Here is a 27,921-nt window from a genome sequence, read left to right on the forward strand (position 1 = left end):
CGAAGACTTCTGGAGCCATTTCAGTCCAATTCTGATGAACCTGATACTGATCTGTAAATATCCTGGAATACCCTTCTAATAGCCAGTGAATTTATCTTGAGTTTATCTTTAGCTTCAAAGGAAAGTTTATTCTTCAGGCTACCATTGCTTTGAATACAGCAGTGCAAAGATCTCAGCAGTCTGCAGCCCACGAGTAGCAAAGCTCTCGACTGAAAAGATATAGAATGAATCAAATGGGGCCTTAATATTATTATTTATTTCCTAAAATTACCAAATTCATTTAATATAATTTATAATGCAACCTCTTGTGAATTGGGAGTGAAAACTGGCAAGCTGAGTCTGAGATTCATACACAGAAGGTTAAGAAAAGCTCAGATAATCATGAATAGGAACGAAGAAACAAGATTTCCAGTAGGAAACATAAACTTTTAAATCATTAGTGTTACATTTGTTATGGTGATGCTTTTATACAGATCGAAAATTTTTATTTGCTTTATTCATTAACATTAGCCTTATGGCTGGTTATGAGATGGTACCAACTGACTTCAGTTCTCCCCATCATTTTTTGGCTTCATAAAACTTTAGGAAAACTAACACTGCTTGTTAACCTTTGCCAAAAAGGGGGCATGTTGAACCCTGCAGATGAATTTTATGTGCACCTTGCATGCAACTGTTGTTATCCTTCATAGTTACAAGGGTAACAGTCAGTTCCTTAGTCTTTTATTTTAAACTCTCAGAACAGATTTTACTCTTCATTTCAGAACTTCTTTATGATGGTTTTACATGGAGAAAGTAGGTTACAAAAAGATGAAGAAGAGGAGTTCCCATCGTGGCTCAGTGGTTAATGAATCCGACTAGGAACCAAGAGGTTTCAGGTTCGATCCCTGGCCTCGCTCAGTGGGTTAAGGATCTGGCGTTGCCTTGAGCTGTGGTGTAGGTTGCAGACATGGCTTGGGTTCCGTGTTGCTGTGGCTCTGGCATAGGCTGGCAGCTACGGCTCTGATTAGACCCCTAGCCTGGGAACCTCCATATGCCGCAGGAACGGCCCTGGAAATGGCAAAAAAAGACCAAAAAAAAAAAAAAAAGATGAAAAGAAAATCTTTTGATGTATTTGATCTTTCTCTATTATTCTTTGAAAAGTTACCCTAATCAGAATCAGTTATAGATTTTGAAAGGTTATTAATTCTTTAGTATTTTATCATGGGGAGTTCCTGTCGTGGCGGAGTTCCCATCCTGGCTCAGTGGTTAACAAATCTGACTAGGAACCATGAGGTTGTGGGTTCGATCCCTGGCCTTGCTCAGTGGGTTAAGGATCTGGCATTGCCGTGAGCTGTGGTGTAGGTTGCAGACGTGGCTCGGATCCCGCGTTGCTGTGGCTCTGGCGTAGGCCTGTGGCTAAGCTCCGATTAGACCCCTAGCCTGGGAACCTCCATATGCTGTGGGAGCGGCCCAAGAAATTGCAAAAAAAAAAAAAGAAAGAAAAGAAGAAAAAATAGTATTTTATCATGGTACTTTTCATTTTCACGTTTTTTTTTTTTACTAGAGTTGTGCCTGATTTCTGCTGTACAGCAAAGTGACCCAGTGATACATATGTATACATTCTTTTTCTCATATTATCTTCCATCATGGTCTGTCCCAAGAGACTGGATAGTAATTACCCGTGCTGTACAGTAGGACCTCATTGCTCATCCATTCTAAATATAATTGTTTGCATCTGCTAACCCCAAACTCCCAGTCCATCCCTCTCCCTCCCCCTTATCATGTTATTAAATGATCTTTAAGTCCACATTCTGAACATAGTAACTTTATTTTATATATTTATATTAATTGTTCCTTATATGCTTATAATTTTCTTTTTGCAGAGCCTCATTATTTGATCACCATGAACTAGCAGACTACTTAATTTCAATGGTAACTCTTCTATCGACATATTGATTTTTTATTACCATTTATAGCTGAAAAATCACATAATTACAAACTGTGAATTTTAAAAAATAAACCAAATTTTAATTTCTTGCAAAAAGCCTACAAAAAGGTGATTAATACATTTGCAAAAAATTTTGTATCTGAGGTGATGAATGTTCAGTAACCTTACTGCGATAATCATTATGTGATATGTCAAATTATTATGCCATACACTTTAAGCTTGCATAGTCCTATATGTCAATTATACCTCAATAGAACCAGAGGGGGAAAAAGATGATTGCTACCTTCACAATATTCACAAATAGAGTGCATTTTGTTTGACTATATATATTGGCCAAACCTCATTTCCAGGAAGCAGGAAGTACCAGAGTGTACTTTTAGTGTGGGGAGTGGGTAGCTCCATGGCAAGGAAAGCTCTTCCATGAACTGGTCTCAAGAGACCGTCAGGCTTGGTGCTCTACTGACCCTTCTTCAGCACAAGTGGCTTTGAGGTGGAAGCACACGTGACCTTCACCTCCCATTATAATCCTCTATCCCAGCTGCCTCAGGTGCCAGTTCTCAAACAATGAAAAATGAAGAATTAAAAATATTGTCCAAGGTTTGTTACAAGTGAAAGCATAAGATCTTTTTCACCCTTAGAAGTGGCATCAATTGGCTTCTGAATTAAATTTTAGTAAGCCCTTTGCCCAGATGAGTCTATAAAGTCTATGTATTTATTCGAGCCCCACCATATCAGTAACGAATGTTGTCCCACTTGTAGTATTTCACATGTATTTGTTGTCTATAGCAACTATTGAAATTGTCATATTTACATAGAAGAATCCTGGGAAGACTCATTATATACCATAGTTTTGTCATGCACGGTTTCCTGCAAATGCAGCCATCTCTTCACCTGGCAAGAAGACTGTGGCAGGACCTCACTGACCACCACCATGCTCTGAAAGGGATACTGCTGCCATGGTCATCTGTATTCAGTGGATCCCAAAAGAGCAGGGTCATGTCTATAATTGGGGTTTAAGCTATGTTTATCACACTGTCCAAAAGATAGAATTCTTTGCATGAACTCTTAAAAAGCTTTTGTTTCTTGTCCCAGCAAATATTATAACTATAGCATGTAACAGTAAATATTGACTTAGTCATTAAAATATATATCTATGAGATGTGAGTTGTTAAATGAAAATTCTCTTAAATATTTGGCGAAAATGTTACTTTAGAATTAGAATGATTTCAATTCAATGATTTCAGCTCATCAATTTCAGATGAAGTAGTTTTAAAAAAGTAGACAGTTTTTATTGTTATAGTTGACATACATCTTTTTATTAAGTTATAGTTGACATACGTCCTTATGTTTGTTTCAAGTGTACAGCATAGTGATTCAATATTTGTGTACATTGAAAAATGATCACCACAGCAAATCTAGCTACCATCTGTCACCATTCAAGCTTATGAAAATTTTTTTTCCTGTGATGAGAGCTCCCAGGACCCACTGTCTTGGCGATGGAAGTGAACAATTTCTTGTGAATGCATTAGAATTACAAGCACAATAAACTAAGATTTTTTTTTTTATCATCCATATTTAAAAATCTTTTTAGTGGGAACTAAACTAGTACTAGAGATCAAAATTTTTATTTTTATGATTTCAGCAATAAGATAGATCTATTGCCAGATCTCAGTCAACAGATTACCATGTAGAAGAATTTTTGTTGTTGAAGTTATAAAAGAATGCCTTGATTTTTTTCCCCTTTGATTCATATATTGTATGCCTTATAGGGAAATTCAAGAAATTATATGCTTGAGTGCTGACCATATTTTGGACACTGTATCCTAATGAATACACAACTTATAGATTGTAACGGAAGCTGATTTGCCTGTTCATAAGCTCTTTATTAAATGACTTTTATTTTAGGGAGCAGATATTGATAGCACGGATTCTGAAGGACGTTCTCCACTTATCTTAGCCACCGCTTCCGCTTCCTGGAATATTGTCAATTTGCTTCTCTCTAAAGGTACGAAGATGGGCTGAGCCAGGCCTTTAGACTACTACTTAGTGTGGTCAAACATTTAGTATCCATTTATTGTGAGCCAGGCTTTGGGCCAGGTGCTGTGAATACAAAGATAAATGGAATACTTCCCAGGTCTTGGGTGATTTTCAGTCCAGTAGGGAGCAGTACTTGAAAAGATCATTTAAGAACAATACTAGGGAGTTCTTCTGTGGCACGAGGGGTAAGGATCTGGCATTGTCATAGTGGCTTGGGTTGCTTCTGTGGTACGAGTTTGATCCTTGGTCCGGGAATATCCCCATGCTGCAAGTGTGGCCGAAAAAAAAAAAAGGAGCATTAATAGATAACATTTTTAAGGGAATTCTACTCCAGGCATTTTGCTGGACATTTTATCTACATAATCTCAGTCAATCAATCCTACATGATGTAGGTACTGTAACATCCCATTTTAGATACTAACCCACTATGATAACAAAGAAAAGTTACCTATTCCTCTTCTCTTTTGATCTCCTGTCTCTCTATATTTATATTTTCTGTTTAAAAGGTGAGACCTCATATATTAATTATTGTAATAAATCACACATTCACCATCCCCTTACACACCTACGCACACCGTAAGGTAAATACATTAAAAAATATGTTTAGTTTTCTTACCTAAATAAAGATTTTGGTAATTTAAGGATTGGCAGACTTTTTCTTTTTCTTTTTTTTTTTTTTTTTGTTTTTAGGGCCACACATGCAGCATATGGAAGTTCCCAGGCTAGGGGTAAAATCAGAGCTGCCATGACGAGCCTACACCACAGCCACAGCAATATAGGATCTGAGCTGCATCTGTGACCTACACCACAGCTCTTGGTAACGCCGGTTCCTGAACCCACTGAGCGAAGCCAGGGATCTAACCTGCATCCTCATGGATGCTAGTCAGGTTCATTTCTGCTGAGCCACGATGGGAACTCCAAGTTTTAAGTCAAAAATCTTTTATTTTCTTAAATCGAAAATCCACCTTAGGTCATGCTTTAAATAAATAAATAGATGTTATATTTATGTTGTTCTTTTTTAGGTGCCCGTGTAGGCATAAAAGATCATCTTGGACGTAATTTTTTGCATTTGACTGTACAACAACCGTACGGATTAAAAAATTTGCGACCTGAGTTTTTGCAGGTAATACATATATGTAGATTTCCATAAACTGAGTTAGACTGAGAGTAAAGTGATTTTGTTTATTATTATTTTTATTATTTTGAAGGCTGATTCTGGAATTTAAATTTTGTTTTTAAGTGAAGATGCTATATTTGAATATTTATTTACAATTGATAATAAATTACATTGGGATAAATTTTCCAAGTTATACATGGTTGCCATATATCCTCCTTTATAATAAATTGATTTTCCTTCACTCTGACCTGTTACAAATTGCATATCAATGGAAAAGCCAACTACATGAGTGAATCAGCCACACTCCATCGTCATTAAGAAAAACTACTCAACATGCTTGTTGACAGGCTGAAAACATTATTTCCATATTTATATTTGCTAATGCTTATTGAATGATTATTAGGTGTATCTGAAGTGCCTCTTATTTTTGTAATAAACGGTTTTAACGTAGTCAGTGTCTTACATAAAGAATCAAAAATCTATATTTGAATGTTTAAAAAATAAAATGTTTCTAGATTAAGCTGCTCATTTGCCATTTGCTTTTTATTTAATATACGTATAAAAGATAAAGTGACCCTAATTCTAACACCTCATCCCTTTTGCCTAACAGAATACATTAGCATGAAGCTATTAAGTGTTAGGGGTTAAGTTTAAGGTTAAGTTAAGGGCTAAAGTGTTAGTGAAGGGAGGGATGAGGGGGTTGTCTCAAGGTCAAAGACATTTGGAAAGCACTGGGTTAAAAGTGTTCAATGCACTTCCTACTCTTAGTTTCTCAGAATCTTAATATGGTAATGTGCATTAGAGACAGACAGGGCCTGCACCATCACCCATATTTATTTTATTCAGATACCCTTTAGGGTGTTTACATTTCTACCCTCAAGGTGTACATATTGGCCCTTGGAAAATATGTTTGAGAAACATTGTATTAGCATTGTAGCAGAGTTCCATTTAGAATACAAATTTTTTTCCCCAGATGCAACATATTAAAGAGCTGGTGATGGATGAAGACAATGACGGGTGCACGCCTCTACACTACGCGTGTAGACAAGGGGTCCCCGTCTCTGTAAATAACTTACTTGACTTCAATGTGTCCATTCATTCCAAAAACAAAGATAAGAAATCACCCCTGCATTTTGCAGCCAGGTAAGGGTCAGTTTCAGTGACATACAAGCATGTCTCCTTTCCGTTTAATATTTGCTTTGAAAATAGGAAACGTATTTTTTTTCAAGCTATGGGCGTATCAATACCTGTCAGAGGCTCTTACAAGACATGAGTGACACGAGACTTTTGAATGAAGGTGACCTTCACGGAATGACTCCTTTGCACCTGGCTGCAAAAAATGGGCATGATAAAGTGGTTCAACTTCTTCTGAAAAAAGGTGCATTATTTCTCAGGTGAGGTTATACATATATATTTATATATCCTTTGTTATTAGCCATTTTTAGGCTGTTTTTCTATTTTATTTTTAATTATGATATTTAACTTTCTATCTCATTAAGTATTTTTACCCATCTTACTTAATACTGAAAACAGGTATGACTTCTCAAATTTTGAAAGGGAAGTCAGTGTTATTCCCGATGACAAATGAAAACATTGAGGTTTATAGGGTTGACACCCTTATTCAAGGTCAAAGATTAAATGGCTTTGTGTGGAGGTGTTTCTAGAACCTTCAAAATAGAACTCCTCTTATTTTCTTTCGTCATGTTGTCATCTGTCTATGCAGATATAAAGCTGTGCCCAGACACACCACACACATTGAAGACTCTACTTTTTCAGTCAATCTGATGAATGATGGACATAAAATGCTCCCTTTAAACTACAACATGAGACAAAAACTTCCTGAACTTCATTATACTTATAGGAAATCTGGCACAAGGAACAAAACCAGATTAAAATAATTAAGCATAATAAAAGGTGGCACCTTAAATGACATCTTTGTAAAAAAAAAAAAAAAAAGAAAAGAAAACCCAGAAAAGTTTTACAGAGTTAATTTCTAATTTCAAGCAGAGCTAATTTCTAATTTCAGCAAGGTGGTAGCAAAAAACTCATTAGGCTAACATTTAAAAACACATTTCTCTATCAGAGTACTGATCCCAGCCAAGCAGTGATGCAGCTGAGAAGTGAACGAGTGGACCCAGGCCTGAGCGGTGTTGCCTAATTACATCATAACCAAAATAGCGAGGTGGCTTTTGCACCCTAAAACAGTTGCTCACTGGCCCTAAAATTAATTTGTGAGGGGATACCACACCTTTTTTCTAGCTTGGAAAAAAGTCAAGCCTTCACTGTACTTACATCTTGAACTGCTGTGACAAAGGACAAACATTTTCTAAAGCATCATCGAAAGCACAAGAGGAAAGAGCTCTTCAGATCTGAACTCTTAATGTGTTTATATACTTTTATTTATTAATTTCCCTTTGATTTTACTGAGCTATAATTGACACTGTAACATGTACAGCATAGTTATTCAACTTCCATGCATCATGGAAAGATTACCACTGTAAGTTTAATGAATATCTACTCTCATACAGATACAAAAAAAAAAAGGAAAAAAATTCTTTCCTTGTGATGAGAACTCAGGATTTATTCTGGTTTGTTTGTTTGTTTGTTTGTTTGTTTTGTCTTTTTAGGGCTGCACCTGAGGCATATGGAGGATCCAAGCCTAGGGGTCAAATCAGAGCTGTAGTCACTGGCCTACACCACAGCCATAGCAACGCCAGATCCGAGTTGTGTCTGTTACCTACACCACAGCTCACGGCAATGCCAGATCCTTAACACACTGAGAGAGGCCAGGGATAGAACCTTCGTCCTCATGGATGCTAGTCAGATTCATTTCTACTGAGCCACGATGGGAACTCCAGGATTTACTCTGTTAACTTTCATTTAAAACATTACAGCCATGGTACTTACATTTATCATGTAATTTACATCCTTTATTTATCTAATAACTGGGAGCTTGTACCTTTTAACTGCCTTTATCCAAATAGGCTTGAAATTAGCTCATCTTTTATAAATATATAGGACATTATTTAGTGGCTGGAACTCAGCCATCTCAGATTTGCATTTGTTCTTGGTCTCCAGACCCACCTTTCAAATGGGTGGCACCCCTCCCACTTGCATCTGTTCAGTGAATGTACACGTTTTTTCTTAACTCTTGACCAGTGACCACAATGGCTGGACTGCTCTGCATCATGCCTCCTTGGGAGGGTACACTCAGACCATGAAGGTCATTCTTGACACTAACATGAAGTGCACAGATCGGCTAGATGACGAAGGGGTACGTACTGTGTTCCTCACACCCACCCCAAATCTTGGCATAGAAGAAACTCCCAATATTGCAAGAAACCTCCTTGGCCACCCTCTTCCTTTCCTTGCCCCATTCACAGCCTTTCACTGGGTTCTTACTACACAGACACTTAATGAGTTGAAGGGGAACAGAATAAGGAGACGATACCAAGGGGTGGGTGGGTTTAGTCTCGCGGAGGCCTGTCCACAGCCCCATGGGGATGGGGGATAAAACTTTGACCATTCTTTGGTGAACTGAGGGAAAGGAAAAAGGTGGGGGTTAAGTTTTCCCTAAAACGAAGTGTATTTCACTCAAAAAGATTTCCTTTATTCCGCTATGATGTTCTTTCTCCCTTTTTGGAGAGAGTATCGAAATGCACATTCTTCCATAAAGTGATGGAGATAGATTGTCATTGCTTTTCAAACTGTCTTTATGTGACCAAACTAAAGAGTAACAACCTTCCAGAAATCTGTGATTTAAAAAAAAAGACATGACAAGCCTGTGAAAACTTAGACTCTGGAAACCACTGCTCTACTAGATGATTAATCTCGCAGAAGTCTCTTCCTCTTTTTTTCATCCCGGCATCCTTACCCAGAAAGCTTGTCTTTTGTCCTGATGGAATAGTCCCACTTCAAGAAATAAGCCAAACAAACCACTTGGAATTCATATATGCACACACAGACACTGTCCTCTCCTCACCCCCACCCATACACAACTTGTACCATAAACTTGTTATTTTGAAGCTTGATTCCAAACACCAGTTTTACATTGTATGTATTTGGTCTTAGATGGTTAGTTTCATCAATAATCTCTTTTAAGCTGTTCAACAGTGAAACAAAACAGTAAAATAGCCAAAGGATGGGTAGCCATTGTCACCAAATGTTCCGTGTTCTCTTTTCCCCAAAAGAACACTGCGCTTCACTTTGCGGCAAGGGAGGGCCACGCCAAAGCTGTCGCCTTGCTCCTGAGCTACGACGCCAACATCATCCTGAACAAGCAGCGGGCCTCCTTCCTGCACGTGGCAATTCACAATAAGCGAAAGGAGGTGGTTCTCACCACCATCCGGAACAAAAGGTATGTGGCCAGCCCTCCCACCATCGTTTGGTGTCCTCTGGCATCAGAGGTTATTTAAACCCAAAAGGAGGCAGAAAGAGAAAAAGAATAAAGGTGTCAGCTGTCAATCAACATTTTATTTTTCCCTTTCTCTTTCTTTTAAATGGAGGCATAGTGGCTGTACTATATTATATAAATTTCAGGTGTGCAACATAGTAATTCATAATTTGTGAAGTTTATATTCCAGTTATTGTCATTATAAAATATTTGTGGAGTTCCCATTGTGGCTCAGCGGGTTAAGAACCACAAGTAGTGCAGTGCGACCTACACCACAGCTCACAGCAAGGGATCAAACCCACGTCCTCATGGATACTAGTCAGGTTCATTACCACTGAGCTACAAAGGGAACTCCTATATGTTTCTTTTTGGATGTAGGCTATATTCCCTTTGTTGTACAATACAACCTTGTAGTTTATTTAGTTGATGCATAGTAGCTTGTACCTCTTTAATTCCCTACCCTTATCTTGCCCCTCCTCCCTCCCTTTTCCCCACTGGTAACCACTAGTCTGTTCTCTATATCTGTGAGTCTCTTTCACTTTTGCTATATTCACTAGTTTATTTTTTAGATCCCACATCTAAGTGCTATCATGCAGTGCTTATGTTTCTCTGTCTGACTTATTTCACTTAGGATAACACCCTCCAAGTCTATCCATGTTGTCGCAAATGACAAAATTCCATTCTTTTTCATGACTGAGTAGTATTCCTGTGTGTGTGTGTGTGTGTGTGTGTGTGTGTGTGTGTATCACATCCTTTTTATCCATTCATCTGTTGATGGACTCTCAGGTTGCCTCCATATCTTGGTAATTGTAAATAATGCTACTATGAACATTGGGATGCACATGTCTTTTCATGTTAGTGTTTTTGTTTTCTTTGGATATATTTCCAGGAATGGAATTGCTGGATCATATCTATTTTTAATCTTTGAGGAACCTCCATACTGTTTTCCACATTGGCTGCACCAATTTACATTCCCACCAACAGTGTACAAAAATAACATTCGTAATTTGTGTTCTTTTTGATAATAGCCATTCTGACACATATGAGGTGATAGTCTCATTGTGGTTTTGATTTGCATTTCTCTGATAATTACCAGTGTTGAGCATCTTTTCAAGTGCCTGATGGCTATCTGCACATCTTCTTTGGGAAAATGTCTATAGAGGTCTTATGTCCAGGTTGTTTTTTTGATGTTGAGTTGTATGAGCTGTTTATATATGCTTATCAGTCATATCATTTTCAAATGTTTTCTCCCATTCAGTAGATTATCTTTTTGTTTTGTTGCTGGTTTCCTTGGCTGTGCAAATGCTTTTGTTTCATTAGGTTCCATTTCTTTATTTTTGCTTTTATTCCCTTTGCTTTAGGAGACAGATCCAAAAAGCCAATCAGTATTTTAGGAGTTCCCATTGTGGCCCAGTGGGTTAAAAATCCCACTGCAGTGGCTTGGGTTGCCGTGGAGGTGTGAGTTTGAGTCTCAGCCCAGAGTAGTGGGTTAAAGGACCTGGTGTTGCTATACCTATGACATAGGTCGAAACTGTGGCCCAGATACAATCCCTGGCCTGGGAACTTCTGTATGCCACTGTATTGCCATAAAATTTAAAAACAATTTTTTAATGCTAATTGTTTAAATAAAATTTTTAACGAACTCTTTGGGTGACAACAGACATGTTGCTTAACCTCTCTGATCTTGCATTTGCACTTCTAAATCATGGGAGCACAGACCACCTTCACAGCACTCTTGTGAGGCTCACAGGGTTCAGACATGGATAGTGTATGGCACCATGGCCATTGTCAGGTAAACTCTGCCCTGCACTACCTGGACTTAGCTGACACTCCCCTGCCAACAGAAACCCCCCAAACTGGATGTTGGTGAAAATATTCCTTAGGGCAAATCCGTGTTGTTACCAGTACCATCATATGAAATTTCTTTTAACATGTAATCTTTTGTGGTAGTGGGTTTTTTTGTTTTTTGTTTTTTTTTTTTTTTTTTGTCTTTTTAGGGCCGCTCCCGCAGCATATGGAGGTTCCCAGGCTAGGGGTCTAATTGGAGCCATAGCCACCGGCCTATGCCAGAACCACAGCAACGCGGGATCTGAGCTGCGTCTGCAATCTACACCACAGCTCATGGCAACGCTGGATCCTTAACCCACTGAGCAAGGCCAGGAATCGAACCCGCAACCTCATGGTTCCTAGTCGGATTCGTTAACCACTGTGCCACGACAGGAACTCCGGTAGTGGGTTTTTAAACCATACTCTAAGGAGTTTTAATGATGAAGTTGGAGGGTAGTTTGCCACGTGTCTCAAACATAAACTAGTGCATGTAATCGCAGATAGAGATGCACCAGGGCCCAGTGTCACCCAGGAGTGGACACCGTGGTGAACAGTGTCTTATCTGAGCAGACCAGACCCGTGTCTGGGAGCATGGGCAGTCTCCAGACCCCATGCCTGTCATTCCTTGGAAACACTAGTCAACGCAAGTGTGTAGCCCCAAGTTTTTTTTGTTGATTGTGCATATACTCTAGATGGAGTTTACTGAAAGGGTTAACAGAACATTTGGGTAGTTTTGAGAATGAGCCTCCTGTTACAAAGATAGGATCTTGGCCATAAATGGGCTCTTTTTACTTCTTGTCGTAGATTTATTTCACTCTTGGCATCATAAATGCCTTTTTATCCTGTCCAATGGGACAGCCATAAGAAAGGGGCAAATCTGCACTATTCTGTCATGACCTATGGATATGAATGTATTAAATACATGCTATTTTGTAGTTTAATTCAATACATGATGTATACCTGGGTGAAAGTATCATGTTAAGTATCATGTGCCCAGCACTGTGTTGCTGTTGTTTGTATGTGAACGTGAGAAGCTCTACCTAGCATGACCAGCTCTGAAAATACGATCCATTTCATGACTTCAGGAGGAAAACGAGGTAAAAACCTGCCTTCTTGAGAAGGCACTTGGATAGAGACAGAACAGTGATTATAACCGTCATCTTGGAATTTTCCTACATTTCTAATTCCCATGAATGGACGAAGACTCTCTTGGATTGATCCTGGTTCACATATTGATTACACCGGAATTAATTCAGTTTCTCCTAAAGATGTAATCTTGAATTTCAACTAGTAGCTTTGTTGTTGAGCAGATCAGAGGATTAAGAATTGTATTTTATTATTATTATTTTTTATAGATGGGAAGAATGTCTAATGACGTTTAGTCATTATTCTCCAAGCAATAGATGTCCAGTCATGGAAATGGTAGAATATCTGCCTGAATGCATGAAAGTAAGCTCTCAAAACAAAACTTCTTCTGTGTATATGCTTGACATATAATAAAATGTGAGGATTTAGTGTTGTAATCACAACCTAAATCCTAGTACTTTTTGTCTTTAAATAAAGTTGCTTCTAGTTTTATATAGATTTTAAGGGAATTTAGCCAACAAGTATTTGAGAAGGACCTAACTTTGATTAAAAAATCCTATCAGTGTTTATGTGCAATATAGGAAAATATGTCAAAGAGATCTTTTCTTCAAACAATCCAAAGCTAGAGCAGAAACCACTAGATGGGGGTGAGGGGGGCAGGGCGAGGGGAGTGGCATGTATATTATTGTTTCCAATTTGCATTTATTAGTTGTGAACATTTAAAACCAAGATGCTTCCCTTAAAGATGCAGATGTTTAACTTCCCATAAAAGTCAGGAGTATGAGAAAAAAAATGTATATATATGTGTGTGTGTGTGTGTGTGTATGACTGGGTCATTATGCTGTACAACAGAAATTGATACAACACCATAAATCAACTATATTCTAATTAAAAGAAAAATCAGGAGATCACGGAGTTCCCGTAGTGGCGCAGTGGTTCATGAATCCGACTAGGAACCATGAGGTTGCGGGTTTGAGCCCTGGCCTTGCTCAGTGGGTTAATGATCCGGCGTTGCCATGGAGCTGTGGTATAGATTGCAGACGTGGCTTGGGTCTGGCATTGCTGTGGCTCTGGCGTAGGCCGGTGGCTACAGCTCCAATTAGACCCCTAGCCTGGGAACCTCCATATGCCTCAGGAGCAGCTCAAGAACAGGCAAAAGGACAAGACAAAAAAAAAAAAAAAAAAAAAGCAGGAGATCTGGTGATAGGCAGGAATCCTGGGGCTGAGTAGCAGCTGCCTCCTTTAGTTGGGGGAAGCGCTCTCCCATTTGACAGACCCCAGCTCTTCCTTTTGGATCCTCAGCTCTCATGCCCAGTGTTGGCTGTCATGTCTTCTCTTTCCTGTGCAATTCCTTTCCTTGCAGTAGAGAAAGATGTTCTCTCTCTATGCCCCTGCCCAGACTGTGAAGACAAAAACCAGCACAAGGAGAGCCAATATTTCAAGAACAGTGGGAAGGAGCTCTTAGTTCATTAGCTCACAGTTCATTCATTGCCACTACTTGCCCGGCTTCTGTGGGCCTCTGAATGTGTGGCTGTGCTGGATGAAACACACACCCAGCACATGACTGGATGCCAAGTCCAAGTCAAATACGCATGAACGGTTGGGCACGTGGGTGTTGAAGGATGCAGATAAAAGACCTCCTGAGAAAGCTGGGATTTGAGGATTGAGACAGATATAGAACAATCGAAAAAAGGAATGAATTCAAATGTCATGTAGAGGGGAAAATATATTCAAATCCTGGAGGAGGCAGTGAGACATAGTGACACAGAGGTTAGGGGGCCAGATTTGCAGCCTGGTGGCCCTGAGGTTGAGTCCTGGGTCTGCCTCTTGCTCTGCCGCTTTAGGTGGGTCATTTCACCTCTCTGCGCATCATTTCTCATTTTCTTTGTTTCTAAAACAGTGATGCTGTACAGATCTTGCAAGGTGATTACAAAAATTAGAGGTAAAATGTAAAAGCTCTTTGGGATAGTGATTGGCTACTTACTATCCTATTGCATCCTGCTATTTTCATACTCCTTATGTGGTTATTAGGATGATGATACTACTACTAATATTTTTATTTACTCATTGAACACTCACTATGTGCTAAGTGCTTTATGTGCATTTTTTCTTTAGGATGTCTGATGGAAATTGGAGCCAGGCCAGTTCATAGATGAGCATTTTATTTTATTTTTTTCCCACACCTACCTAGAGAGGCAAAAGACCTGTACTCTGAAAACTATAAGACGCTGATGAAAGAAATCAAAGATGACACAAAGAGATGGAAAGATATACCATGCTCTTGGATTGTAAGAATCGAGATCGTCAAAATGACTACGATACTCAAGGCAATCTACCGATTCAATGCAATCCCTATCAAATTACCAATGGCATTTTTCACAGAACTAGAACAAAATATTTTAAAATGTGTTTGGAAACACAAAGGATCTCTAATAGATCAGCATTTTAGGTGCATAGATCTTATCAAAGGGAGTTCCCATTGTGGCTCAGTGGGAATAAACCCAACTAGTATCCATGAGGATGCAGGTGCAATCCCTGACCCCTCTCAGTGGGTTAAGGATCTGGCGTTGCTGTGAGCTGTGGTGTAGGTCACAGACATGGCTCGGATGGTCACAGACATGGCTTGGATCCAGTGTTGCTGTGGCTGTGGTTTAGGCCGGCAGCTCTAGCTCCAATTAGATCCCCTAGCCTGGGAACTTCCATATGCTGCACCTGAGGCCCTAAAAAAAAAAAAAAAGAAAAGAAAGAAAAGAAAAAAAAGTCTTGTTAAAGAGCATATAAGTATTCTGGATTGAAAACGATCTCAGACTTTCTCACTCAGTAATTCCAGTTGTTGGAATCTGTCCTAATGAATAATCAGAAGTATAGACAGGTTTACATGCAGTGCCGTTTCCTGCAGCATAATGGTATCAAATATATGTTAAAAATATTTACATATGGAACATAGAAAGGAAATTATACCAAAATGTTAATAAGAATGATCACAAGTATGGGATTGGTTTTTCATTTCTCCTTCATGTTACTCTATATTTTCTAGTTAGTTCTAAGGACTTAGTATTATTTTAGTATTGTGAATGTATTTTTAAGTAGGGAGAATTAAGTCTTTTCATTAGCCTTACATCACACATTTGAGTAACTTACACAATCCTTCTCCCACTACATCCCTGTCTCCAGGTGGCCGCGCCTTCACTTTGCCTGTGCTGATTTTAACAACCATGCCTGCCCCTCTGTTTCCACCTTGCACAGCACTACTGACTCGTCTTGGCTTTATTTTTCATGATGTCTGTTATGATCCCCCAGAACTGCTACCTGGTTACCAACAGAGATTTTCTTGAAATTTTTAAGTCCCTCTGGTGCTTGAGACCAGCCAGGACAGAAGTGCCCTCCCAGCTGGGCTCAGCTCCCTGTTTCTCTCCTCCAGGGTGCTGTCCAGCCCCATGCATCCTGTAGGCAAGGTCAACCAGATGCCTCAGGAACTCCAAGGGGCACACAGATGGGGTCCCCTGAGGCTTTGTGTCCACATCCACCAACATAGCACCCTAGGCCCGAGTGATACAGGAGAGGAGACCTAGGCCATGGGAAGACCTCAGGGCTCAGTTGAAAGATCTTTCTTTTTTTTTTTTTTTTTCTTTTTGCTATTTCTTTGGGCTGCTCCCGCGGCATATGGAGGTTCCCAGGCTAGGGGTCGAATCAGAGCTGCAGCCACTGGCCTATGCCAGAGCCACAGCAACTCGGGATCCGAGCCGCATCTGCGACCTACAGCACAGCTCACGGCAACGCCGGATCGTTAACCCACTGAGCAAGGGCAGGGACCGAACCCGCAACCTCATGGTTCCTAGTCAGATTCGTTAACCACTGCGCCATGACGGAAACTCCTCAGCTGAAAGATCTTGTAGGAACAGGAAGTCATCAGTGGAAGATGCTGAGCAGAGGAATCATTCATCATCGATATATTTCTAGGAGCCCAGAAAGACATCGAGTCTTAGATAGAACCATTGGAATATTTCTTACCCAAATTTCTGTAAATTCAATTTCATTCTCAAGTCTATGATATGTTTCTGAGTTACCTAGTATTTCAAGGTGTGCAGGGGTACTTGTAACACTTTATATTTTAGACTTTGTTCCTGAATGACATAGATTATAGTTTATCTTTGAGGGTCAGGAGCAAAGGGAGGGGAAGGGCTATCTTGGTGGTATTTTAGAAATGGAATCAAATCCTGTTTCTTGTCTAGTCTCTTGATCAATATTTTAGCTGTTTTTTTCTCTCTCAAAGGTACTTTTAGATTTCTGCATGATGCCCTCTACAGAAGACAAGTCCTCTCCAGACTACCACGTAAGATTCTTTTATCATAACAATTTAAAGTTTATTTTATTATAATTCTTTAAAGAATATTAAAAATGTTACTAGAGTTCTGCAATTTCACAAGATGGTAATTATGTTCATTTGTTCTATTATTGTATTATTGACTCGTGTGAGAGTTTTTCCTTTGTTCTTCAGTTTCTTCTTAATAGTTTATTTTATTTTATTTTTATTTTTAGGGTTGTACCTGCAGCATATGGAAATTCCCAGGTTAAGGGTTGAATTGGAGCTGCAGCTGCAGGCCTACACCACAGGCACAGCCACGGCAACCCTGGATCCGAGCCACATCAGTGACAGACGTGGCTGCTTGTGACAATGCCTGATCCTTAACCCCCTGAGCAAGGCCAGAGACCCAGCATGCATCCTCACAGACACTATGTCAGGTTCTTAACCTGCTGAACCACAATGGGAACTCCTCTCCCAATATTTTAATTGTTTGGCATTATTTAGGGGTGTTTCTAGTCTTTTCATTTTCCTGGGTAATATTGCCTACAGAATGAAATTCTGAAAGATGGAAATGGTCTTTTGAAAATTCATCTTTTTCCATAACTCTGAGTTAAAAAGCAATCAAATAGCCCAGGACATTTATCTTTTGACACGAATACAGAATGACTTGTTTTACTTCTCTTCAGATGAAATGACTTCACTTTCTTTGAATCACTTAATTTTCAGCAGAATATTTGACCTCTTAAGAATTACCTTTGGGGTCTCGGCGAGACTATAACTTTTAAAAATTGTGTCTTTTACAGATTGAGTATAATTTCAGATATCTTCAATGTCCATTAGAATTCACCAAAAAAGTAGCACTTGTACAAGATGTGACATATGAGCCTCTTTCAACCCTCAATGTAAGTCCAGTGTTTTCCTTATCCAGATAGTTTCTACATGGGTTCTGTAATATTTGGGTTTGATACTTTCAGGAAGGAGCCTAGAGAGAATTGCAGATTTATAATTTTATGTCTATGTCTGCCATGTGGGCTAACTCTTTTTTTCTCTTTTTTTACTAAAGAAATAATTTCCTACAATTGCTCTAATTTGGTCCTCTTAAAGTTCTATACTCTTGATTACTTCAGTTCCAACGGTCATGTTAAATTTGCCCAACTCAGAATCCAATAAAACATGGACAACACAGGCTGACCGTCAGCACATGCCCCCACCTCCACCCACCTCAATACAGACATACATATTTAAACGTTTCCAGCAGTCGAAACCACAGCAAAAGGCAGCCAGTGACATTCTACAGTCAGATTCCAAGTTCATCCAACCACTGGGCTCCACGGTAAACTCTGACCTCTCAGAAGCTCTTAGATTCTTCTGGAAGAGGTAACTCAATCTGAAAGCAGGCTCTAAACTCCCAGTTTGGACCCACATGTTTCCCAAGAGACTGGCTCCAAGCCAGCTTTTATTCCAAAAAGTGCTTTTCCATTTCTAGCAGATGAGGCAATGAAAGCCAAGCAGAGGGCTTACTTCAGTCTAAGCCAGGGGTCTCAAACTCAAGTAACTGCAGAGAAAACAGGTACCAAACAGGTGGGCTCCTGTCTGAAAGGACAGCAGCTACTAGTTTCTACAGATATTTTTTGGCCATGCGGAATGGCAGCCCACATTTGTATAAATGTTGGCTGTACAGAAACTCCTGTTCATGCCAAAGAAAAGGTATTTGAAGGTTGGACTTGCACATTATAGTCAAGGACCTAGGTCTGTTCTAATATAATATAGTCATGGAACCACCTATGACTCTTTCAATTAAAATTAATTACAATGAAGTTAAAATCCATTTCTTCATTTGCAGTAGCCACATTTCAAGCACATGGGAGCCTATGTGGTTTCTAGCTCTAAGGCTAAACAGGTGAGATATAGAACATTTCCAACACTGCGAAAGTTCTATTGGACAGCACTGGTCTAGACCAATGAAGAACTTTCACTTTAAGTGACTTCATTTTCCTACGTGGAAGCTTTGGTGTAGACTGTGGTATCAATCATCACCCAAAGTGAAGTCTAGAAGGCTTCCTGAGTACTTGGAGTGTGAAGGAAGCAGGGTCATGTGGATTTTATGCCCATAAGGTTGTCACTGCCAGCTTTATGTTCACATCTTCTCTATGCAAAGCATTTTAACATCTGTATAAAATGCTTCTCTCTAGCTTGTGGTTTAAAAAAAAATATATATATATATATTTTTTTTTTTCTTTATAGGGCCACACCTGTGGTATATGGAAACTCCTGGGCTAGGGATCGAATCAGAGCTGCAGCTGCTGGCCTGTACCACAGCTATACTGGATCTGAGCTGCATCTGTGACCTACACTGCAACTTGCAACAATGCTGGATCCTTAACCCACTGAGCAAGGCCGGGGATCAAACCCACATCCTTATGGATACTAGTTATGTTTTTAATCTGCTGAGCCACAAAGGGAACTCCTTAAAATATTTTATTATTATTATTATTATTATTATTATTTTGCTTTTTAGGGTAGCCTATGGCATATGGAAGTTCCCAGGCTAGAGGTCAAATAGGATCTGCAGCTGCCAGCCTAGGCCACAGCCACAGCAATGTGGAATCCTAGCTACAGTACAGCTCACAGCAATACCAGATCCCACTGAGTGAGGCCAGGGATCAAACCTGCGTCCTCATGGATACTGGTCAGGTTTGTTACCGCTGAGCCACAAGGGGAACTCCTAAAATATACTCTTGATATAACTTTTGATTTTTCAAATTTTCTAAAATAACCAGGCATTGTTTTTATCATATCAAAATAAAGTTATAAAACCAGCAAATAAAAAACTTAGTTGATAATAGTTTAATGTGATTGTATTTTTATTGATCTTTCTTTATCTCTCAGGCGATGGTACAGCATAACCGCATAGAGCTTCTCAACCACCCTGTGTGTAAAGAATATTTACTTATGAAATGGTGGGTATTAAGTGATGTTTCTTTTTAACAGTGCCCTTATTAAATTTATTAAATGTCTTCTAAATATTTCTGCTTAGTGGTATCTTAATATTTTATATTTTATTACTTTTTTATTAAAGTATAGTTGCTTTACAATGTTGTGCCAATTTCTGCTGTACAGGAAAGTGATATATATATACACACACACACACACACATACACATTCCTTTATATTATTTTCCGTCATGTTCTATCCCAAGAGATTGGATATAGTTCCCTGTGCTATACGGTAGGACCTCATTGCTTATCCATTCTAAATGTAATGGTTTGCATCCACTAATTCCACACTCCCAGTCCCTCCCACTCCCTCTGCCCCACTTTAATGTTCTACATCTTGAAAGTGAAATAAGTCAAAGGCAAATTTTAGAATGAAAATGTTGATATTATTTATCTTTGGCATTAAATGCAATATTTTTTGGTGTGGGAATTGTTATATAAAACATGAAGAAGCAGTCCTGGGTCCCACAGTTTAGTAGACAATGAAGTGACTTGCATATCCCTGGAAGGGCACTGAACTTGAAGTCAGAAGATACGAGCTAAAGTTTCTTCCACTACTTGGTGAGAGATTTTTTTAAGTGAGTCATAATGTCCTGGGAAGTTGCAATTCCTTTTCTAAAAATGAAAAAGGTAAATTCCAAGATCTTCTTGGTTTCAAGGTTCAGTGAATTTATCAAATCCTTTTTTGAGAGAGATTATAACTACTCTTTCTGCAGGTATCTTGAGTAAATATTTGTGCTTGAGATGACTCAGTTGTGGCTTGCCTATGTTTTGTAGGTGGGCTTATGGGTTTAGAGCCCATGTCATGAACTTGGGATCATACTGTCTTGGCCTCCTGCCTATGACCTTTCTTGTGATCAGTATCCGACCAGGTATGGCTTTCAACTCAACTGGAATCATCAATGAAACTAGTGACCATTCAGAAATATTAGACACCAAGGTATTTTCAATTGGTTTTTATATATTGCCTTTTTAATATTAAGGATTTTCAAAATTGTGTTTTTTTTTCCCATCAGAATACTAACCAGATAATAAATCAGAAGTATCAAGACTTTGATTAATACCAGTAGCCCACAAAATTCATATATGGTAGCAGTTCCTCCTAAAATCCTTTGTCAAATGACAGGGAATATAAATAAATAGGTCAATAAGTAAGGCTTATAAATTAACCTCGGAGGAACTGACATGTATGAGAGGCTAGCTTGAATGCTGAAGTATAAAACTTTAAAACAGGTATCCAGGGAAGCAGATTTCTGGTTGTCAGGGATTGTGGGGAGAGGAGAGTGATATTAGCAGGGGGACAGAATTTCCATCTGGAGATGATAAAAAAGTCAGGGAACTCGATAGTGGTGATAATTGTGTAACATTATGAATGTACTTAATGCTGCAGAATTGTACGTTTAAAAATGTAAATGTATGTGTAAAAATGTAAACATCTTTAAATGGCAAATTTTGTTATGTGTATTTTACCATAGTTTAAAAAAATTATACAGGTCTCCAGATTCGAATTCCTTTAGAATTCCATTGGCAATTTTTGAACCTCTCTTAATAAGGACATTATGAAATACATGTGTTGTTTGTATATTGGCATCATACTAATTTTCTGATTAAAGCAAAAAAAAAAAGGATAGAACACAGAAGTGAAACAAAAGAAAAAAGATAAAAATTTAATAGTGAAAACTATGAAGAAGTTTAAAGTGTTGTTTTTATTTTATATCCTTCATAACTAACTGTCTTTCACTTTTTTTTACTTCAGAATTCATATACTATAAATGTCTGTATGATTTTAGTTTTGTTATCAAGTATATTTGGATATTGCAAAGAAGTGGCCCAGATTTTCCAGCAGGTACATGATACATTTTATATCTTTAAAAGTTGAGAATATTTTAATATGGAGAATGTACATTAATTGCTAAACTATTATTGAAATAATACTTGTCAGAATAAAATCATAGAGCTTGATGAATATATATATATTGGAAATACTAAGCATAAACTCTTCAAAATGTGGAAACTGCATGATTTTAGATACAGCTTCTGGACTAGATGGTGCCCACTTAATTTATCTGAAGAAGAGATGTTTCAGGTTTACTAGTCCATATGGGTCTGCCTGGCTCTAGATGAACTTATGAAAGACTTTTCTGTGTTTTCTTTGATATCTGTTCAATATTTTGCTAACATACAGATTTTGAATTTGAAAATTTTAAGTGTAACTGTTTAGAAGGAACTTATTTGGCCCAAGGATCCATTTCAAATGGATCTTTGAATTCCTTTTCTAATAGGAATGCTTTTCTTTATTGGATAAAATTTCAAGTTATGATGACATCGGGGAACATGCTATAGTATAATTTTAACTTTATACTCTGTTTCTTTAAGTAGGTGAACCAAGTTCAGATCAGACCCAAGGTTTAAGTCAATTATGTGTACTGTAGGTCCTGATTTGGTTGATAAATGGTGTTGATCATTTCTTTTTTTTTTTGTCTTTTCCAGGGCCATACCCGCAGCATATGGAGGTTCCCAGGCTAGGGGTCCAGTTGGAGCTGTAACTGCCAGCCTACACCACAGCTCATGGCAACGCAGGATCCTCAACCCACTGAGAGAGGCCAGGGATTGAACCCGTGTCCCCATGGATACTGGTCAGGTTCGCTAAGTGCTGAGCCATGATAGGAACTCCTATTATTCTTTTTTGATGTATTTTTGTGTTAATTCTTATAAGTTATATAACTTTTATATAACACCTCATTTTCTGAGTTTACTTTGTTACATAATATGAACACAAGAATATTTGCATTAAAGAATATTGATGATATGGAGTTCCCTGGTGGCCTAGTGGTTAAGGATCTGGCATTGTCACTGCTGTGGCGAGGGTTTGATCCCTGGTATGGGAACTTCCACATGCTTCAGGTGTAGCTCCCCCCAAAAAAAAGAATGTTGATGACGATAATAACAGTGATTTGCATTTGTCTGATTTTTATTTTTTTGTCTTTTTTTTAGGGCCGCACCCATGGCATATGGAGATTCCCAGGCTAGGGGTCTAATCAGAGCTACAGCTGCCACCCTACACCACAGCCACAGCAATGCTGGATATTTAATCCACTGAGCAAGGCCAGGGATCGAACCTGCAACCTCATGGTTCCTAGATTCATGGCAGGAATTCCTATTTGTCTGATATTATGCACTGTAGTACTTATATATGTATACTTTCAGTAAGTTGTCACAATTCTGAGAGTATGAAATGATTTAGGGTATATTATTTAATCTCTCTTGTCATTATTTTTATTTTTTGGCTGCACTGTGTCATATAGAAGTTCCCACGCCAAGGATCAAATCCGAGCCACAGCTTTGACCTACACCACAGCTGCACCAACCACACCAGGTCTTTAACTCACTGCGCTGGGTGTGGGTTACATGATTTCTCCATCAGTTTTGATCTTTGTAGTTTCTTATTGATATTTAAATGGCCTGCAGGAAATGTGATGTCCAAAACATGAAATTATTTAAGAATAGGAAATGACGCCAAATCTCTATGGTAATTAAATGTCAGCACCGGTCCCAAACTTCCTTAGAAGCAGGTTTAGTTCATTTGCGTCCTGAGAAATCCACCTGCCTGTCCTTTTACAGTCAGTAAGGAATTACTAAACCGATTTGCAGCCTCCCAGGAGTTTCCTTAAGATGGAGTGGACTTTGGAGGAAAGCCCAAAAGCTTGTACCATTTCCTTGGGCTCCCAAAAATGCCAGGTCTGTAGGAGAGGCTGGGGCACCTCTAACACTGATCTGTACCCATGGCTCTGAGTTCGGTCCAGGATGGCAGGATCTGGCTCCTTGGTCTTAAGCTTCTCGCCAACTGCAATGCTGGAAAAATGTTACTGGTTACATATATGTAAAACTATCCATAAGATGCCAGGTCTCAGTCTCTACATGTGCTAACTCTTCATTCTTTTCAACCCTAGAAAAGGAATTACTTTTTTGATAATAGCAATGCACTTGAATGGATTATCTACACAACAAGCATCATTTTTGTGTCACCCTTGTTCATCAGCATACCAGCTTATGTGCAGTGGCAGTGTGGAGCGATTGCTATATACCTCTATTGGATGAACTTCTTGTTGTATCTTCAGAGGTAAAACCAGCTTGAGTGATTTCTTCCTCCTTTCGACATGCTTCATATCAAAACAAGAATTACTCTAATTACCATAAATTTATAGCTGGCTTTCTTTCTTTCTTTCTTTTCTTTCTTTCTTTTCTTTCTTTCTTTCTTTCTTTCTTTCTTTCTTTCTTTCTTTCTTTCTTTCTTTCTTTCTTTCTTTCTTTCTTTCTTTTTCTTTTTAGGGCCACAGATGTGACATATGGAAGTTCCCAGGCTAGGGGTCAAACTGGAGCTGGAGCTGCTGGCCTACACCACAGCCACAGCAATGCAGGATCTGAGCTGTGTGTAACCTACACCACAGCTCACAGCAACACCAGATCCTTAATCCACTGATTGAGGCCAGGGATGAAACCTGTGGCCTCATGGATACTAGTCAGATTCATTTCCACTGCACCCTAACAGGAACTCGTATAACTAACTGGCTTAATTTTTTTTCAATTATTTGAGACTGTGAAGGTATCGTTTATATATTATTAAGAAAAAGGGGAGGGAGATTTGGAGTTCAGAGTGTAGACCAGGATTTCTCAACCTTGGCACTGTTGAAATTTGGAGCCGGGGCTAACCTGCACATGGTCAGATGTTTAGCAGTGGCCAGCGGTACCTACTAGACACCAGTAGCAATCCCCTCTCTATGATGTGACAACAAAAACAATGTCTTCACACATGTTTCCAAATATCCTCTGGGCTGAAAAATCACCCTGGATCAAGAACCACCGGTCTAGACAAATCTAGATTAAATGTGGGGAGCAAATAGGAATAAAATTATTGGCTACCTGGGTTTTACTCGGTAGTTTGGTAGGCATTTACTTCACATTAAAGCATCAAAAGGAAGTGATAGGCACGGGGTATAATAATGATATAAGAGAAGAAGTAAGAGGCCATTAGTGCAGCTAAAAAGAAGAAAAAAAAAGAAGTAAGCCCAACAGATTGAATTCTGGAGTATGGGGAGGGGGGGCTAAGCCGCTATCTCCCACAATCATTGAAGTGCGTTAAATATGTTATTTCAGTGAGTTCCCATTGTGGCTCAGCAGGTTAAGAACCCAACTAGCATCCATGAGAATTTGGGTTCGATTGCTGGCCTCACCCAATGGGGATCTGGGGTTGCCGCAAACTGCAGCATAGATTCAGGATGCAGCTCAGATCCAGTGTCACTGTAGATGTGGCATAAAAAAAAAAGTTATTTCACATCATCTTTACAATATCCAGGGTAAATGTTATTACTCGCTCTGTTTAAAAGAAACTGAAACACTGAGTTTAGGAACTGGCTGAAGAGCTTGGCTAGTAAGTCAGGATGGAGGCATATTTTACCAAAATCTTTCCATCCCCTGGGACCACGCTTTTCCTACCACAGGGGCTGGCTGCATTGTCACATTGTGAGCGTCACTGTGGGGATGCGCCCAGCCCTCAGGAAAGACAGGGGATGGAGGGAGCAGCAGTGACCTGGAGGACAGGAGGCTTCAAGACAGGTTCAGGCACTGCCACTCCCTCAGCCTCATCATTATCAGTGACATTAGGGAGTTACTAAGCCATCTCTGGGAACTGAGTTTCTGAGAACTTGAAAGGCCTTTTCAGCTTTAAAATCTTGTGACTCCCCTTTTTAACAAGCTATCCTTGCCAATGAAAAGTACATGTTAGTGGCAGGTGACATGCCTGTGACGTACCCAAACGTTTCTTTGTGTCTGTTGCTGGTGGAGAAAAGGGACACCTCAGGAAACAGTGGGATGGGGAATGCAAGTCACACCACCTTTGGGGACATGAGCTCAGTGACCCCATTTCCACTGGATGCAGCACAGGACTCCTCTCTACTCTCCTTCATCAAGCGTTTGGGAGCATTATCTTTGACCTGGGGAAGCTGTGATTTTTCTCCAAAAGTGATGAAACAACTAAAGATAAACATTAGGATTTCCCACTGTGGCACAATGGGTTGAGGATCCAGCATTGTCTCTGCCAAGGCTCAGGTAGCTGCAGAGGCATGAGTTCGATCCCTGGCCCAGCACAGTGGGTTTAGGATCCTGCATTGCCACAGCTGTGACATAGGTTGCAGCTAAGGCTTGGATTTTATCACAGGCCCCAGGAACTCCCATATGTTCCAGATTCAGGGAAAAAAAAAAGAAAGAAAGAAAAAAAAAGTAAGCGTTAGTAAGAAGGGGGAAAAAAATGGAGGAATGGTTTGAAAATAAAGACTTGACTCTTCAGGAATTCTCCTGTCTTCCTTTGAAAGTTACTGGCCTCAGCAACCTTATCTGGGAAACTTAGTACCTGGTACCTGGTACATACTGACCCTGAGTGAAATGCAATTTGACTAGAAAAGTAAATAAAGACTGTAATTCTATAAATGTTCCTAGATTTGAAAATTGTGGCATTTTTATCGTGATGTTGGAGGTGATCATGAAAACTCTGTTGAAATCGACAGTCGTGTTTGTCTTCCTTCTTGTGGCTTTTGGACTCAGCTTTTATGTCCTCCTGAGCATACAGGTGAGGTATTTGCGTGAGCTGTTGATTTTGTTGCTCTGAATATTGAGAATGCATGTTTATACTTAAATCTCCATGGTATAGAAAATTCATTACAATATTCAAGTATTTATAGCTGATACAAGAGCATTCACGTGATTTTTATTACAGGAAAAAGTACAGTCTTATTAAATGACTTTTTCTGTCAAAAAGTTTCCATCTAGTGCATGATGATTTGTTATGTTTGCAGAAAAAGATCTTTTTGATGACCTTACCACCAGTTTATCAGTAGTGCTTATGACTGTATTTCGGGAGCTATAGTCTTATGACATTAAAAAAAGTATTTTTTAAATGTGATTTTTCTCATTTCGCTCTCCAGGCAACATTCACTCATTACATACGTTTTGCATCTCATTCTCACCTTGCTGACTTTTCTCAGGATGCTTTCAGCTCGCCGTTGCTGTCTATAATGCAGACTTTCAGTATGATGTTAGGAGATATCAATTATCACGACGCCTTCCTAGACCCATTTCTGAGGAATGAATTGGCGTATCCATTTCTGTCCTTTGCCCTACTTATTACGTTCACCATGTTCGTCCCCATTGTCCTCATGAATTTACTCGTAAGTGATTTATCCTTGTATGTGCTGTTGGTTGATCGCTTGGGGTATTCAGTGACAACAATGATTTGTAGCCTGCTGATCTCCCTTCCTGAAGGAAAGAGGACTCCCATAACTATACTCATTCACTCACCATTCATTTGGTCCTGGGGGTGTGCCAGGCCGTGTGAGGTCAGGGGACACAAAGATGCATTCACTGGGCAAAACTTAAAAAGAACCTACTAGGAGTTCCTGTTGTGGCTCAGCAGGTTAAGAACCCAGTGGTATCCAAGAGGATGCGGGTTGGTTCCCTGGCCTCTAAGGATCCCGTGTTGCCAAAAGGTGCAGCATGGGTTGTAGATTGCAGCTGGGATCCTGTGTTGCTGTGTCTGTGATGTAGGCCAGCAGCTGCAGCTCCGATGCGACCCCTAGCCTGGGAATTTCCATATGCTGCAAGTGCAGCCCTAAAAAGAAAGAAAGAAAGAAAAAAGAACCTGCTATATACCAGACACTGATCCAGATACAACAGTGGTGAACTAAACAGACCGATACCCAGTCCTGACATGATTACTCGTCACGAAGTTAAGTAGTAAACAAATAAATATGCCCTCAGCTTCACCTACCCTTAAACGTATGCTTTTCCCTCCCAAACACATGGAAGATACAGATTCCTTCCATTCCCTCGGTTTACTGTTTTAGTCTTTCCATGTTGTCGAGTCACTTTTGTTGACCTTAGGTACTAAACTCCCGAAGTTTGCAAGGTTGCATGGCTGCACCAATTGCATTTGATATCACATCCACAATGTCCTCTCCAAAAATAATGGATTTTTAAATTAAAATGAATAGCAGATTCATTTGTGTCTTCACTTTTCACGATAACACAATTATTGGACCCACTGATGTGACCACCACTGTTGCAAAGTTATACAAGCTTTGCTGTTTGCCATAAGTGTTTTGAAGCTGCTGCTAGTGGCCACTGCTAGTGGGAGCACTGTAGCCAGAAAGACTACAAGGGCATGTTCAGGGGAGCCATTAA

At 39.4% G+C, this 27,921-nt stretch overlaps 1 protein-coding gene across 3 annotated transcripts in view; it reads left to right on the top strand.

The window, feature by feature from the left end:
• The window catches only part of TRPA1 (transient receptor potential cation channel subfamily A member 1), a 65,113-nt gene that overhangs the window by 31,555 nt on the left and 5,637 nt on the right, over positions 1-27,921 (top strand). For all 3 annotated transcript variants that reach the window (XM_021089237.1, XM_001926115.4, XM_021089238.1), the window contains 16 exons: positions 1,863-1,911; positions 3,833-3,932; positions 4,987-5,087; positions 6,055-6,224; positions 6,311-6,475; positions 8,241-8,355; positions 9,272-9,438; positions 12,657-12,750; positions 16,661-16,720; positions 17,497-17,595; positions 19,583-19,653; positions 20,467-20,629; positions 21,446-21,535; positions 23,640-23,809; positions 26,182-26,311; positions 26,727-26,909. In XM_021089237.1, the coding sequence (XP_020944896.1) occupies positions 1,863-1,911; positions 3,833-3,932; positions 4,987-5,087; positions 6,055-6,224; positions 6,311-6,475; positions 8,241-8,355; positions 9,272-9,438; positions 12,657-12,750; positions 16,661-16,720; positions 17,497-17,595; positions 19,583-19,653; positions 20,467-20,629; positions 21,446-21,535; positions 23,640-23,809; positions 26,182-26,311; positions 26,727-26,909 (1,927 nt within the window). The remainder of the gene's footprint in view (positions 1-1,862; positions 1,912-3,832; positions 3,933-4,986; positions 5,088-6,054; positions 6,225-6,310; positions 6,476-8,240; positions 8,356-9,271; positions 9,439-12,656; positions 12,751-16,660; positions 16,721-17,496; positions 17,596-19,582; positions 19,654-20,466; positions 20,630-21,445; positions 21,536-23,639; positions 23,810-26,181; positions 26,312-26,726; positions 26,910-27,921) is intronic.

Source organism: Sus scrofa, chromosome 4, assembly GCF_000003025.6.
Source record: "Sus scrofa isolate TJ Tabasco breed Duroc chromosome 4, Sscrofa11.1, whole genome shotgun sequence".
NCBI lineage: Eukaryota > Metazoa > Chordata > Mammalia > Artiodactyla > Suidae > Sus > Sus scrofa.